The sequence below is a fragment of the Anabrus simplex genome, chromosome 11 (assembly GCF_040414725.1).
Source record: "Anabrus simplex isolate iqAnaSimp1 chromosome 11, ASM4041472v1, whole genome shotgun sequence".
NCBI classification, from domain to species: Eukaryota; Metazoa; Arthropoda; class Insecta; order Orthoptera; family Tettigoniidae; genus Anabrus; species Anabrus simplex.
The window spans coordinates 28,765,038-28,782,578 of NC_090275.1; the positions used below are offsets into that span (position 1 = coordinate 28,765,038).

Here is a 17,541-nt window from a genome sequence, read left to right on the forward strand (position 1 = left end):
GTGCCGGGAGTGTCAGAGGACATGTTCGGCTCGCCAGATGCAGGTGACCTGCGCGTCGTGATGTACACATATCATCACATGCTTTGGGTTATTTTCCAACTCTTCATAAAACTGTGGATTTCCCTTGGACCAAAAGATCGTGAACTCCGGTATACACCGAAAAGAAAAAGAAAAAAAAAATCCTTTACCTTGTTTTGGTGTCGCCGTGGATGCTCCTTCCTCCGATCCATGTCAAAATCCAGTAATTCTTAAACGGGTGTAGGCAGAGTCCGCCTCTGTGGTGTTGTGGTTAGTGTGATTAGCTGCCTCCCCCGGAGGCCCGGGTTCGATTCCCGGCTCTGCCACGAAATCTGAAAAATGGTACGGAGGCTGGAACTGGGTCCACTCAGCCTCGGGAGTTCAACTGAGTAGAGGTGGGTTCCATTCCCACCTCAGCCATCATGGAAGTGGTTTTGATGGTTTCCCACTTCTCCTCCTGGCAAATGCCGGGATGGTACCTAACTTACGGCCACGGCCGCTTCCTTCCCTCTTCCTTGTCTAACCCTTCCAATCTTCCCATCCCCCCGCAAGGCTCCTGTTCAGCATAGCAGGTGAGGCCGCCTGGGCGAGGTACTGGTCATCCTCCCCAGTTGTATCCCTAACCCACAGTCTGAAGATCCAGGACACTGCCCTTGAGGCGGTAGAGGTGGGATCCCTCGCTGAGTCCGAGGGAAAAGCCGACCCTGGAGGGTAAACAGATTAAGAAGAAAAAGAAAAATAAGACGAAGGAGTGGAGGCAGATATGGGAGCACATGCTTTATACGCATTCCCTTCAACGAATATAAACGTTCCTCCTCCTCCTCCTCCTCTGCCACTTCTTTTCTTATCCGTTAGATCACCTGTGAAGAAGAGTTTATTGTTCCCATCTCAGAAATGTCCGGATTCATGTCTAAATGGTTAGCGTGCTGGCCTTTGGTCCAGTGGATCCCGGGTTCGATTCCCGGCCTGGTCGGGGATTTTAACCTATATTGGTTACCTCCGATGGCTCGGGGGCTGGGTGTATGTGTGTGTGTCGTATTGATTATAGGTAGCACCGGTCCTCACAGACACTCAGGTCGCCTATACAGCGTCCACTCCAAAGACTTGCGCCAGGCCTCTTCGGAGACCACACCCCATTATTATTATTATTATTATTATTATTATTATTATTATTATTACTATTATTATTATTATTATTATTATTATTATTATTATTATTATTATTATTATTACAAAAATATTTGTTTCGGAGGAGCATCGCGTTGAAACCGCGTCATAAAGTCACTACCGTATGCAACTCTTCAATATTCTTCCCGGTTTAGTTTCTGTCATGCACCACGCAAAGACACGTTCAGTAGTGTAATTGGACGTATTATCCATTGTTTCGTTCATGCGATCTGAAAGTAGGAGTCTCCATATTACGTAAAACGTAAAATTAAGCAATTTCCTTAATTGTGCACGGCCGTAGCCGTGTTGAAACACCGGATCCCGTGAGATCTCCGAAGTTAAGCAACATTGGGCGTGGTCAGGAGTTGGATGGGTTGCCACGCACTGTTGGTGGGGGGGTAAGGGAATGGAGGAGCGGAAAGGAGCTGGCCATCCTACCGCATGTAAACTCCGGCTCAGGAACACCTCTGCGGAGGTTCGGACCTGCCTTCGGGCAGAAAAACCCTTACCTTACCTCCTTAATTGTGCCGAAAGTTGAAGGGCTAAAGGGCCCGGAAAGATTTAAAATTGCGAGTCTTGGATAGTTCTATCAAATTAAAAGCAAATTTTGAAAATTATTCCAGACTAACTGCAGTTCGGAGAAACAGCCTAAAATTGCTTGTTTCTTTACTCGTTTTCTTTTTTATTCAACTCGTAGCGAAATTAACTTATTTACCGTACATAATTCTTTCTGTAATGTGTTCCTTGGTTAAATACCCTCAGACGTCTTTTTTTAAATATCCACGCCGAATGTAGTTATAAGGGCTTAAGTCAAACAATGCATTGACTCACATTAGCGCTTGTAGTGGTGCTTAAGTGAAACAATGCATTGACTCACGTTAGCGCTTGTAGTGGTGCTTAAGTCAAACAATGCATTGACTCACGTTAGCGCTCGTAGTGGTGCTTAAGTCAAGCAATGAATTGACTCACGTTAGCGCTTATAGTGGTGCTTAAGTGAAACTCTGCACTGACTCACATTAGCGCTCGTAGTGATAGAAAAAAGGCAAACTGCTAATCTAATCGACCGGATAACGATGATTAAGAAGAGGTTTGTAAGTTTTAGGAATAAATAAAGAATATGTTCTCATACTTTATCATATTTTATGTACCTAAAATTCGTAGCTCATATCCCTAGGATGTTTTCAACATTGAGTAGCTTGCATGAAGGGCTAGAACTGCGGATTTTTTGTAGATTTAATGAACCTCAGGGTCATGTGCCTCTCCAGGTTTCTAAATTCCTCGACTCTCTACGGGGAATCAAACCCACATACTCCCATGTCAATCGGCGTGCTTTTAACGTCTCGGCTTGGCAGTCTCCTCAATATTTTTATTAAATTTCATAATGTTGACAATTTTTTCAATAATAGTGTGGTGGTGGTGGTGATTGTTGTTTTAAGAGGAAGTACAACTAGGTGACCATCCTCTTTGAACAAATTAAGCGGAAAGAAAAAAATGAAAATATATTTAAAAGTATGTATTAAACGGAGGAATTTGAAAATTTGAAATTTGAAATTGGAAAATGAATAGAAAAGAGAAAAAATAAGCCGAAAAGACACTAGGGTGGTTTAATGATGAATGCTAACTATAGTATTGTATGTTTCAGGTGAGAGCAGTTCGCCATGCGGTTGCAGGTAGACGAGTGTTGCTGTGGCTGCAGCTTGCGGACAGGGGCTATGATCATAGCAGTTTTATCCCTAGTAAGTAACAAATTTATCAGAGGCACCATCTTAACTTTATGGCCTTCCAATAGTGTTGCCAGTTCCAAAAGTTATTTGTGCTCTAATGTCCAGGCACTTAAATACTTGTCCATTGGCCACAAATAGATTTAACGAAATGCCTTTGGATCATCACAGCCACCTTTAATGAAGGCCATGGAATAAATAAATGGCAAGGTCGCTTCGCCAATCCCGTACGTGGCTATGTGTAAGAGAGGGCCTTGAGCCAACGTGAGCCCTAACTTTGCCACCAATAAAAGCATTATCTATCTACGTCTGACAGCGCTCCGAAGCAACGGGAAAAGAACTTACTTTTCATAATCTTGTGAGGATATTAAGCTGTTTATATGAAGGGTCAAATAATAAGATGAAATGCAATAGGAAGTTTAAAACGACAAAAGTACAAGTACTTCTATTTAATTCAATAGAAACATCAGTGAAACAACTCAGTGTTCTCACCTCGAGTTAATAAGGTAGGACTAGCATACCAAATGACCAAAAACACCTACAATAAAAAGACTGTCTCCGGAAACAGTAAAATGAAGCGCTACCAGGCAGTCATCCACCCTGAGGCCTTATATGTTTCAGAATGCCTAACATTCAACTGGATGGGACACACGGACAAGCTCAAAATCGAGGGGAGAAAAATATTGAAGAAGATATTAGGACCAGTCAGGGAAGAGAACGAATACGAAAGGCAACCCAACCAAGAGTTCTACAAATAGGCCTACTGTGGAAAAAATCACGGACGAAGCCAGGAAGAGACGCCTAGCATTTTATGGACACGTCTACAAGATGCATCATGCCAGGTTGACCAACCAGCTTCTCGTTTACTGGCAAAAGAGGAAGACCAAGTCAGCATGGTTGATGGAAGTAAACAAAGATCTGCAGGAACTGGGAGGAACAGATAGAGGCTTTAAAGACTGGACATCTTTGAGAACGATGCTTAAACAAAAGAGGTTCCAGAACAAACCACCAAGAAGGAAGACAGGTACCTTCTGGACAAAGGATTGAAAGGAAAGGACCGAGCTGGATAGCTGCAGTCGCTTAAGTGCGCCAGTATCCAATATTCGGGAGGTAGTGGGTTCGAACCCCACTGTCAGCAGCTCTGAAGACGATTTCCGTGGTTTCCCATTTTCCCACCAGGCAAATGCTGGGGCTCTACCTCAGTTAAGGCCACGGGCGCTTCCTTCCCAATCGTAGCCCTTTCCGGTCCTTCCGTCGCCATAAGACCTATGTGAGTCGGTGCGACGTAAAGCAACTTGTAGAAAAAAAGAGGAAAAAGGAACAACACAACCAGAGGATGTGCAATTATTGCGCAAACATCAGAACCCACACCAAATGCAATACTTGAATATCGTGGTCCTGAGTTGGCCTTTACGAAACAAGAAGAACACAACAAGAAAGCAAATATGTTCACAACATTAAATTAGTACCAACAATCAGGGTGCGAAATCGGAAAAATGGTGGTGTTGAGAACTTCCTAACTCGCTGACTAACTTTACAAACATATTAATCTGCATTTTAACTTGAAAAATCTGAATATCTGCATTTAACTTGGAAATTATGAAAATTAATATTCATTAAATAAAATACACACTCGTCGAACCCTGTACTCACACTTACTTGTTACCTGCTTACTTACACATACGTTATTTGAAGGGCGCCAGCTGTCACTCAGTACAGCAATAATAGAATGAGACTCTTGACTATCTCTAGGGTGTGGGGTAATAAGCTTACTTTTGACAACATACCATATAAGTTCTGGGAAAAGGAGATTGGCGTTCGGTTTCCCCATTAATTTTGAGGTTAAGATATTTTACTGTCAAAGAAATGAAACTATGAATTCGTTTGATAGAACAATATATATTCTTTAAAAAATATATCAAAAAATAGTGAGTCTTGTTGCGATAAAACAGATGAGAATATGAAATTATGACATTGCAATTGAAAGAAACTAGGCATGAATTTGAATTCTTCTTGACCGGACATTTAACAATTTATACAAAATATTTCCCTCACTGATTCACTTGACTGTACCTTCAACACTTTTAGTGTAATTACGACGTATTCCTTTGCTCTGGTGTTTACTGTAGATGTGTCACGCCTAACGTGGTGATACATCCTTGCGACTGCTTCTTCTCCATTTCATCTGACTTCTTTGTAAGTCAATATGGTATGACCTCTTGGCAGGTCCAGGGTTGCCCTCTCTGACTTCTTGGTAAGCCTTGCGTCCGCGTCTTCCACTAAGTGACGGACCAACCATTTGGTCTCACTCTCTCAATGACCAATAATGGCTCACTGAGTCTTCACCATCTCTCGTTCACTGGCCAACTAAGGCCTCTTGATCTAGTAGACTTGTTCACTGTACTGCATCCGTATAAGTAATGACTGACGCTACAATGTGCACCCACCTTATATAGACTTGGTTGACACAGCTACGTAATCTCCAAAAATAACAATGACATACTCCCACCTACGCGACAGATATTACATACAGTGGTGAAATAGCCCCGCGGCTATGACACCGTGCGCGCATATTCTAAATAAATACAATGACGTAGCCATGGCCTGGCGATGACTTGGCAGAATCGCCAACAATATTGCACAATGCACCAACGTCACATCCCATCCCTGATATATACAACAATTCTCACTGTACAGGTATTGAGTGTTATACTACACATACGTATATGTGTATACATCTAAGTGCAATCTTGCAAGCAACAGGCAATTGCAAAATTGAATAAAACGGATAATTACAATAATAGTACAATATCACAGATAACATAATAATAATACTGACATAATAATAATAATAATAATAATAATAATAATAATAATAATAAAATACAGATAAAATCATACAATAATAAAAGTACAGATATCATCTTGTAACGGGATTTGAACCGTTACAATTCGCCTCCCTCATAAATAAATCGAAGAACAAAGAATCGATTGATTTATGAACAAAATTATATATATAACACTGACACATATAAACACTTTAAATGAGTATACAACAATAATTTTCTTTTTCAACATCCATACATTTTATAAAATATCACAAATATGAGAATTCTTCTCGCACATTGCCATCGTAGATAACTGTTCAGTGCCCCATTCTCATACAATTCACAAGAGCATAGCCCTTAATTTAACACACACAAATAATTTTCAATCAATATACAACATTCTTCTCCTTTTTTTTAACATATCAAAATATTTTGTGAAAATTCACTTATATGAGAACTTTTCTCGCATATGGTTATCGCAGATAACTGTCCAATGTCCTGTTCTCAGTTTTGTCACACAGTACATGACAATGTAGCACTTATTCTTCCAATACACCAATACGACACTTGGTTCACACGCATATCGCAGATGTTAGTTTTATTTTGCCAGTTTCTTACAAAAATTAATCATCTTATTATTATCTCAACAAATCTCACGTGACGTACTTCTTTAAGTTCTTAATGTTGTAAGTACCGACAATCTTCCCTTCCTGATTTTTTAAGGAATATGCACACTTCCCGATACGGTTCACAATTGTGAAATACCCCTGATACAAAAGAAAGAATTTAGACATATTTCCCGCCTCTGCAGATGATGAAATGGAACTCTGAGTAGCACTCTGTCACTCAAACTGAATCAATTTTGCCCTCATTAACTTACATATCTCAATAAATCACATCCTTCTTGGCAATAATAATTAAAGGATCAATACTATGGCTACAGGATGGTTCAATTATTCCGTAATCCAGCATAATGTTTATTTGTTCTTAGACTTCACTAGCATTTTAAAGTTGAATGGGGTACTTACCTCCCACAAATGATGAATGGTCATTTACTACAAATTTATGTTCATATACGTGTTCTTCCTCACTTACCACTAAATACCTCTCGATGCTTACCTAACATCGAACAAAATTACTCCTCCTGTAATTCACTCAAATTACCTCACGTCACTGCCTCATACCGACGATCCCTCAGATCCTGGTCGTATAGACACGTAACACACCCAACAACACATTTCCTCTCACTAGGAACAACTTCACTTACCTCTCATATATTTCAAAGAACACACGTCACCGAACACTTACCTCAGACCATCATAATTAACACGTACTTCTTTGCTAGATTATTCCCAGAACAAACACACACTACCTAAATTAAAGTCTACTCTACTTCCATGATTTGCAACCAAGTCAGCTCCTAAAATAACTGAATACACAAGTTTTGGTACAACAAGGCATAGTTAAAACTTACATATATCTTCAATTATGATTGGTACCGCTATCATTTTATTTACTCACTTTGACTCACCCAACGGCTGTTATAAGATCTGATAGTACCTTCACTTACCTTCTTCATATCACAATTTCCATCATTGGAGTTATTACCTCACTACTTACATCACATTCTCGGCATTACAAGTACTTACATCACTTCACAGAACACTTCTTACGTCTAACTTACTGCTACCATCAATTACTTCATTATCTACGACTACGGCACTACTTAAATATCTCACTTAACATTACTTAGGTCACACTCACACTATACTTAAATCTACTTTCACTACATAACTACTTATAATAAATACCAGTTCATCTACTACCTTCAGCCTGTCTACTTAACTTACCCGATTCCCTGTGAATCTGAAATACTCTGGCTCCATAAAGAAACTTGGATAACATTCATATTAAGACTATCATAATCTCTCTGATAACTCAAAACCGTACGCCTCCCATCTTCCCATTCTCTCTGATTACTCCTCTGACCCTCTCTTTCACAACTCAAATACATACGCCTCCCATCTTCCGATTCTCTCTGATTACTCTTCTGACTTTCTCTCTCATAACTCAAATACATACGCCTCCCATCTTCCGATTCTCTCAGATTACTCTTCTGACCTTCTCTCTCATAACTCAAATACATACGCCTCCCATCTTCCAATTCTCTCTGATTACTCTTCCGACCACTATCACCATCAACACAACTATTAATCCTCCGCGGATCATGATCACCCCCTCTCCTCTGATACACGGCTAACATTTTCTCCTCTCTCTCTACTATATTACTTTCCCTAGACATCATGCACTCTCTCTCTCGCGCGCGCCCTTGCACACATTCTTTCCAAAGCCTATCAATGAACACTTTAAACTCTCCTAAATTAGACATATTATTCCAGTATACTCGAAACCATATTCTACTTTCACCGACAAAAACATTAGACAAAATCTCCAACACATATTCCCATTCAATAATATTATTCCTCAACTTACTTGCAAATCTTTTCTCAACTACTTTTACAAATTCTACAGAACTGAACTGTTCTCCAGAAAACTTGGTTAAATCACAATCCCTACTGAACAAACCACTCGCTACTATCACCTCTAAACCTGTCTTACCTCTACCTTTCTGCCGTATCTCTCCCTGGCAGTTTACAACTTCTTCTTCTTCTTCTTCTTCTTCTTCCGCTGCTCTCTCAGAATTATCTTCCACTATTCTCACGTCTTCCTGCAATTCTTCCTCTCTCTCTCTTACCTGCTGTGATAGCGTTTCCTGTTCGTTCCGTAGTTCAGTGACCTCCACAAGTTTGCTTTCAATTTGTTCATTTCTACTAATCTGTTCCCTCGTATCTTCCCCAACTGCATTGCAAATCTTGTCCATTCTCTTCTCGACTACCTCATGAATTTCTTCCCGATTACTCGAAATTGTATTACTTAATTCTACGATATTCTCTGTACAAGTTCCTTTGACATGCTTAATTTGAGTATGAAAATCGCTCCGATCCAACTTCATTTCACCTTCAATTTCAACACATTCTTCATTTGACTTACTTTCTAACTTACATGTTGACTTAGATGTTTGATTATTTATCTCTAATATCTTAGAATCTATTTTACTAATGATCGCATTACAATTTTCGTTATTACTGCTAATAAACTGATCCATTTTGCTACTCGCAGAGTTAATATGTTTATTAAAATTTTCGTTATTACTACTAATTAATTCTTTCATTTTAATACTACTTTCTTTATTCCTACTAATTATTTGATCCATTTTGCTACTTAGAGAGTTAATCAGTATATTAAAATTTTCATTACTAGTACTAATTAATTTCTTACAGTTTTCATTACTGACCTCGGTAAATCTGGCCATCATTAAATTTATAAAATCTTGGTTCATCCCCCCTGCGATCTCCTTTTGAGTTTCAGTATGCTTCTCAATTTCTGCGCTTTTCTGAATTTCCTCAGAAGCTCCCATCGTATTCACCTGCTCCCTACTCTGAATTTCACCTTGGATGTCCACAGAAGCAATGACCTCGTCGTTACATGACTTGTTACTGTCTTCCGTGTCCATCTTTGGTTCACTAGTAATAGTCCGCGATCTCAAATTAATTTCCCTCTTCAAATCCCTTGACATATCCCCAAAATACAAATATCTATCACAAATTACACTCCTGATATTTACCGGTAATACTTTCCGTTGGCTTTAATTGTGCATACTCCTCCCAAATGAACCTATGATATGCTGTCATTCAGACCAAATTCTGAATTTCTTCGTGCACCACGTTGCGGGGCCAAAATGAGAACTTCCTAACTCGCTGACTAACTTTACAAACATATTAATCTGCATTTTAACTTGAAAAATCTGAATATCTGCATTTAACTTGGAAATTATGAAAATTAATATTCATTAAATAAAATACACACTCGTCGAACCCTGTACTCACACTTACTTGTTACCTGCTTACTTACACATACGTTATTTGAAGGGCGCCAGCTGTCACTCAGTACAGCAATAATAGAATGAGACTCTTGACTATCTCTAGGGTGTGGGGTAATAAGCTTACTTTTGACAACATACCATATAAGTTCTGGGAAAAGGAGATTGGCGTTCGGTTTCCCCATTAATTTTGAGGTTAAGATATTTTACTGTCAAAGAAATGAAACTATGAATTCGTTTGATAGAACAATATATATTCTTTAAAAAATATATCAAAAAATAGTGAGTCTTGTTGCGATAAAACAGATGAGAATATGAAATTATGACATTGCAATTGAAAGAAACTAGGCATGAATTTGAATTCTTCTTGACCGGACATTTAACAATTTATACAAAATATTTCCCTCACTGATTCACTTGACTGTACCTTCAACACTTTTAGTGTAATTACGACGTATTCCTTTGCTCTGGTGTTTACTGTAGATGTGTCACGCCTAACGTGGTGATACATCCTTGCGACTGCTTCTTCTCCATTTCATCTGACTTCTTTGTAAGTCAATATGGTATGACCTCTTGGCAGGTCCAGGGTTGCCCTCTCTGACTTCTTGGTAAGCCTTGCGTCCGCGTCTTCCACTAAGTGACGGACCAACCATTTGGTCTCACTCTCTCAATGACCAATAATGGCTCACTGAGTCTTCACCATCTCTCGTTCACTGGCCAACTAAGGCCTCTTGATCTAGTAGACTTGTTCACTGTACTGCATCCGTATAAGTAATGACTGACGCTACAATGTGCACCCACCTTATATAGACTTGGTTGACACAGCTACGTAATCTCCAAAAATAACAATGACATACTCCCACCTACGCGACAGATATTACATACAGTGGTGAAATAGCCCCGCGGCTATGACACCGTGCGCGCATATTCTAAATAAATACAATGACGTAGCCATGGCCTGGCGATGACTTGGCAGAATCGCCAACAATATTGCACAATGCACCAACGTCACATCCCATCCCTGATATATACAACAATTCTCACTGTACAGGTATTGAGTGTTATACTACACATACGTATATGTGTATACATCTAAGTGCAATCTTGCAAGCAACAGGCAATTGCAAAATTGAATAAAACGGATAATTACAATAATAGTACAATATCACAGATAACATAATAATAATACTGACATAATAATAATAATAATAATAATAATAATAATAATAATAATAATAATAATAAAATACAGATAAAATCATACAATAATAAAAGTACAGATATCATCTTGTAACGGGATTTGAACCGTTACAGTGTGTGAGGAGGATCATAGGGATTGATTACCAGTGTTTATTTCAAGCAGTACCCGGCCGGGCGGTGGGTATATAATTCCCTTGTAAGTTAATTACCCCCTCCCCACTGAAAAATGTAAAATTAAAATGTTTGTTTGAATTCTGTGGTTATAATAAGAATGATGTTCAGTCGAAAATTATTCCCGGGTTTTAGATGGACTTGCCATGAACAATAGGCTGCAGGTGTGGAGTTGCCACCGCTGCGTTGTTTTATTGCTCAAGGTCTGGCTGTCATCCTATTATTTCTATCTTATGTGTATTATTGTTGTTGTTTTTATGAAAATATGCACAGTAAAAACACTGATTTTAGTATAATATATGTGTTACATTTTCCCTGTTTTATAATGAGATAATCCCCCTGGGCAATTTTAGTGGGGGGAAACCCTTTGAGATAAAATCATCGGTGGAGGGGGGACCCTCCCTTCCCCACCGCGATTTCGCACCCTGCCAAAAATTTATGTTTCTTATGTGAATTTGCACACATTTGTTGAGTAATGGTTAGCAGCCGTCTTCAATGGCCCGGATTCGATTTCGGTACTACCAGAAAGTTACGAATGACAGGGGGTGGGGTGGGGGCTGGTATCTGGTACAACTCTCACCTCCACTGTGGGTATGCCTGAAAAGAGCTGCACCACCTCGGGACGAGGACGCGAGTTTATTTGCGGGCATTTGAACTTAGAGTTATTCTTGGGAAGAATATTTGATGCAATTGCAGTTTTTATTTTCACAGTATCTACAGTACATTATTGCTACCATAGAAATATCTATCTTTTAGTATGTGATTTAAGCTATTTGAATGACGGAATGGCTTTCTTCAAGGAAGCATAAAACATGCTTTTGCTTGTCACTCACTGGCCTTTGTTTCTTTGACTGGCCGTCACGATGGACAGTTTGTGATGTGTATTTATTTGTGTGCACTACTCTTGGTGAAGGAGTAGCTATTATAACCAAGGACGGTATAATCAAATACATTTTTAACGTCTTTGATAATATGCTATTTCTTACTTACCTTTACTTACGCCTTGCCTCATTGTTAGGGGCGAAGATCATCCTACGTGAGTGTATGTGTCCGGTGCGACACTACTAGCAGTGGCGTATGATGGTAAAAACAATCTTGATGTCGCACAAGATTGTACTACTTTCATTATTAACATGGATAAGTTTTTGGTTTGGCGGTCTGTCTAGAATTAAAACGGACAGTTCTGCGTCGACAGTTTTCCGAAACCACGGTAACCATGGTAACTAGTGTACGTCATCTGTTTATACTATAGCTCATTCCATGTTAGGAAAACAGTATTGTTCTTATGGACTACAAGGAGTGAACACACCCCCTCTGAGACAACACATAATTCCTCGTGATTAAGGGATATTATAATGTACTTTGTAATGTGTTATGATAGATAGATTAAAAGGATGAGGCACTTTTGCCCGCGAGTTATTAAAATAACTACATAACATTCTCTTTTTCACAAATATATTCCTAGGGAGAAAGCACAATGGCGGGAACAGCTAGCGCTTCGTTGCCTTCATTTATTTTCCTTCTGTGTTGCCCTGATACAATCCTCGTGTAGTCCCTCACTCTGTGAACCGCCGGCAGCTCACTTCTGTAGTGAAGTCATCTACTATATTTATTTACTGCGTGTGTGGTTTTAGGCTTTAAATCAGTGCGTAATTGTCTTGTGTTGAGTGAGAGTTATGCCATAAGCCTACGTGTGTGATTTCCTTCTTTAACGTTAATGCTGTGATCTTCTGTAGAGTCATCTACAGTATGTATTTATTGCATCCGTTTTCTAGCCTTTATGGCCCGGAGAAATTTATTCACTGCAATTAAATGCATCCCTCACCCCTCCAGCCCATAAAAATTATTTGTCTATTTCTCCCCCAGTTTGCCTTACACTACAGTGTTGAGGTTTTTTATGTGCCGTAGTTTCCCTCTTGATTCTGTACAAACCAAAAATAACCCCTGTAAACCCCCGTCCCCTTTAGTTCATAAAATTAATTTGTAGCTTAATTTCTTCCGCTTTTTATCTTGAATTTAAATACTGAATTTCACTCATTTATGTGCCGTCGTTTTACCGTGATGGTGTTGAGCAGAGCCGTTCGATATGGCAACCCGGTTGTCATAAGAGCAATACTGTTTCCTTAACATGGAATGAGCTACAGAAAAAAAAAGATGTATTCATGCTTCTATGCTTCTCCGTGCAGCGGAGGAACTTAGTTAATCTTTTATCCTAAATTCCTAGTTATAATGGCATTTATTTATTTAGCTTATGGCTTTCAGTACCGGCAGTGTCCGAGGAAATGTTCGGCTCGCCTGGTACAGATCTTTCTATTTGTATCCCAAAGGCGACTTGCTCACCTGGATGTAGGATGATGATGAGGTAGGGAGAGGGTGAAACCCGATGTCGGCACGAAGCCTATTCCTGTCGAATAACACACAAGGGGTCTGCTCAAAGCTTTACGTCCCCATCCGACGGACGAATCAGCATCAACAGCGCCAGGTTTTCCATTCTACTGCTTTCTTTCTTAATCCGTTTACCCTCCAGGGTCGATTTTTCCCTAGGACTCAGGGAGTGATCTCATCTCTACTGCCTCAAGGGCAGTGACCTGGAGGGTGAGACTTTCGGTCGGGGATAAAACTGGGTAGGAGGACAAGTACCTCGTCCAGGAGGCCTCACCTGCTATGCTGAACAGGGGTCTTGTGGGGGGATGGGAAGATTGAAAGGGACAGGCAAGGAAGAGGGAAGGAAGCAGCTGTGGCCTTAAATTAGGTACCATCCCGGCATTTGCCTGGAGGAGAAGTGGGAAACCACAGAAAACCACTTCGAGGATGACTGAGGGGGAAATCGAACCTACATCTACTCAGTTGACCTCGCGAGGCTGAGTGTACCCGGTTCCAGCCCTCGTACCACATTTCAAATTTCGTAGCAGAGCCGGGAATCGAACCCGAGCCTCCAGGGGTGGCAGCTAATCACACTAACCACTACACCACAGCCATTCTACTGCACTAAGGCGAATGCTGGAACAGTTCCTAGTACAGACCACGGTTGCCAACCCTCTCACTTGCGAGCATCTCCTTCACCGTAACAAATCTCCTGACCTGAGAGACGGCGTCACCGGTTAACAGACCTGCCTCCCTCTTCAGAGGAGTAATTAAAACAGTTTAGTAGTAGTAATGAAACCGTCGGTGAATTTGCCCGTATATCACATAGCGCAACAGTCCCAAAGGGCCATGGCCTACCAAGCGACTGCTGCTAAGCCCGGAGGCCTGCAGACTGCGATGTGTCGTGTGGAGGGGAACGACGAATCCTCTCGTCCGTTATTCTTGGCTTTCTAGACCGGGATCGCTATCTCACAGTCAGATAGCTCCTCAATTATGATCAAGTTGGCTGAATGGACCTCGAACCAGCCCCCGGATACTAGTAAAAACAATCCCTGACATTGCCGGGAATCTAGCCTGGGACTTCAGGGTAAGAGACAGACACCCTACCCCTACACCACGGGGCCGGCTGAATGTACGACGAACACATAAACTTTTCTCTTAGCTTGGCTCAATTTTGTTCAAATCTATAGGCCTACTGATGGATTCAATAGGTGTATGTTTGGCTTTCTTCTGTTCTACACCTCAGGTGGCAAGACAGTACTCCTTCCTCAACTCAGAGACATCTATCACTCCAGCAGAAATGCTACTCATCATTAGCTATGGAATTCGTCACGTCCCCAATGCGCACATGTTACATCGCCCCGGGCTCGTTCGTTGCTAGAACGTGTTTGTTATGGTTCGTTCGAACTGCTACCTACTAAGGGCATTCAGATACGTTCAGTTTTTCACATTTATCAGGTATCACAGATTGATTATTTTTAACGTAAGAGTTTAAGACTTCATTTAGGTGTGTGTGTATAATATTCTATCAAAGCAAAGCAGTCACCTCCATACAGGCAATGAAGGCCCTTGGAGGAGTGGAAGGTAAAGGCTTCCACCATTGTTAACCTCGGCACGTGATGGGATAGAGTGGTTAGCTCTACACCCGGCCACCTTTGCCCCCAGGAATTAACCTGGAACTCATTTTTGGTGTAGGCTGAGTGAACCTCAGGGCCATATGCACCTCCAGTATTCTATCACCATTGATCTATTTCAGCACAAATCAATCAATCAATCAATCAATCAATCAATCAATCAATCAATCAATCAATCAATCAATCAATCAATCAGCACTGATCTCCATTTAGGGCTGTCGACCATATGGCAGATTCCCTATCGTTCGTTTATCTAGTTTTTTACTGGATGATATGAAAGAAGTTGGAAATTTGTCAATCATCTCCCTTGGTAAATTATTCCAATCCCTAATTTCTCTTCAACCGGGCGAGTTGGCCATGCGGTTAGGGGCACGCAGCTGTGAACTCGCACCCGGGAGATAGTGGGTTTGAATCCCACTGTCGGCAGCCCTGAAGATGGTTTTCCATGGTTTCCCATTTTCACACCAGGCAAATGCTGGGGCTGTACCTTCATTAAGGCCACGACTGCTTCCTTCCCATTCCTAGACCTTTCCTGTCCCATCGTCGCCATAAGACCTGTATGTGTCGGTGCGACGTAAAACAAAACGAAACGAAACGAAACAAAAAACAAAACAAAACAAAACGAAACAAAAAACAAAACAAAACAAAACAAAACAAAACAAAACAAAACAAAACAAAACAAAACAAAACAAAACAAAACAAAACAAAACAAAACAAAACAAAACAAAACAAAACAAAACAAAACAAAACAAAACAAAACAAAACAAAACAAAACAAAACAAACCAAAAACAAAACAAAAAACAAACCAAAAACAAAACAAAAAACAAACCAAAAACAAAACAAAAAAACAAAACAAAAAACAAAACAAAACAAAACAAAACAAAACAAAACAAAACAAACCTAACCTAACCTTATCTTCCTATAAACGAGTATTTTCCCGAATTTGCCCTCTTGAATTCCAACTTTATCGTCATATCATATGGTCTTTCGAACATTTAAAAACTCCACTCAAGCTTCCACGCTATCTCTCCCCTGACAGCTCGGAACATTCCAACCAAATATTATGCGTTCTCTAGTTTGGAGATTGTTTATGAATTAATCAGTATGCTTACAGAAAATCCAATAACACCTTTTTCCTCGTTTATTTCATGTAGGTTTTGAACTTTTAATTTGTATTTTAATTTTTTTTTTTTGTCAAAACCAAGAATGGAGCGATCGGCTGGCGCAATATGGCCTGCACCTAAATAAAAAGAAGACTGAATATATGACGTCAGATCCACAAGCAGTCGGAACCATTCAAGTGAGGACCTGTCGCGAGTGACAAGATTCAAGTATCTTGGCTCCACGATCACTGATGATGGTCGACTTGTCGAAGAGGTCAGTGCAGGGATATCCGCAGCCTGGATGAAATGGAGAACAACAACTGGCGTCACTTGCGACCGGAGGATGAAAGATAATCTCAAATTAAAAATCTATCGTACTGTCATCTGATCTATTGCACTGTATGGTTGCGAATATTGGCCGACTACGACAGGGACAGAGCGTCGATTGGGCGTCATGGAGACTAAGATGCTGAAGTGGACAGCTGGCGTCACTAAACTGGATCGCGTCTCCAATGAAGCCATCAGGGAGAGATTTGGCGTTGCACAAAACATACACAACCAAACTTAATGGAGTGGTTTAAACGGTTTAACTAAAGAACCATTTTAGTCTTTTCGATAGAACAGATAATAAGGGAGGTTGTCGTCAACGATTGGTTTCGTGGGTCTTCAGGCACAGCGCCACTCCTGCTTTCAGATGAACAACAATATGTAACCGAGAAACAGGGAGAAATACGCACAACTTCGAACCAGGAACTGTACCGTTCAATAAACTCTGTGATCTGCCCCATTCTGTCTCCACTCTACCGAGCTCGATAGCTGCAGTCGCTTAAGTGCGGCCAGTATCCAATATTCGGGAGATAGTAGGTTCGAATCTCACTGTCGGCAGCCCTGAAGATGGTTTTCCGTGGTTTCCCATTTTCACACCAGGCAAATGCTGAGGCTATACTTTAATTAAGGCCACGGCCGCTTCCATCCCACTCATAGCCCTTCCCTGTCCCATCGTCGCCATAAGACCTATCTGTGTCGATGCGACGTAAAGCAAGTAGCAAAAAGAAAAAAAAAGTTTCCACTTTGTTCAGCTTTATTGTACTTCACGTTACTACCACGTGCTTTCTTAGAAGAGTATCAGTTTAACATGCCTTAAATGTTTGAATACAGGCATGTAACTTCGTATAAATTCATGAGGGAATCATGAAATCGATTACCAGTTCCCCTGCGAAGAATGGATTATGCTAGTCATGAAGTATGCAGGGACAAAAATACCATGAGCCAAATGAAAATTGTGTGAAAAATAGTGCGGCAGATTTCACATTACCGAATGCGAAAAAGAAGCAGGTTTCTACCATAACGTTATATTGGGGAGGGGGAGGAGGAGTTGCAGAACTTACGAAGAT

The 17,541-nt window shown here is 40.5% G+C and overlaps 1 protein-coding gene across 2 annotated transcripts in view; it reads left to right on the plus strand.

The window, feature by feature from the left end:
* Window positions 1-17,541, plus strand: part of LOC136883053 (uncharacterized) — a 62,973-nt gene that overhangs the window by 23,969 nt on the left and 21,463 nt on the right. For both annotated transcript variants that reach the window (XM_067155195.2, XM_067155196.2), the window contains exon 2: window positions 2,828-2,921. In XM_067155195.2, the coding sequence (XP_067011296.1) occupies window positions 2,844-2,921 (78 nt within the window). In that variant the 5' untranslated portion in view covers window positions 2,828-2,843. The remainder of the gene's footprint in view (window positions 1-2,827; window positions 2,922-17,541) is intronic.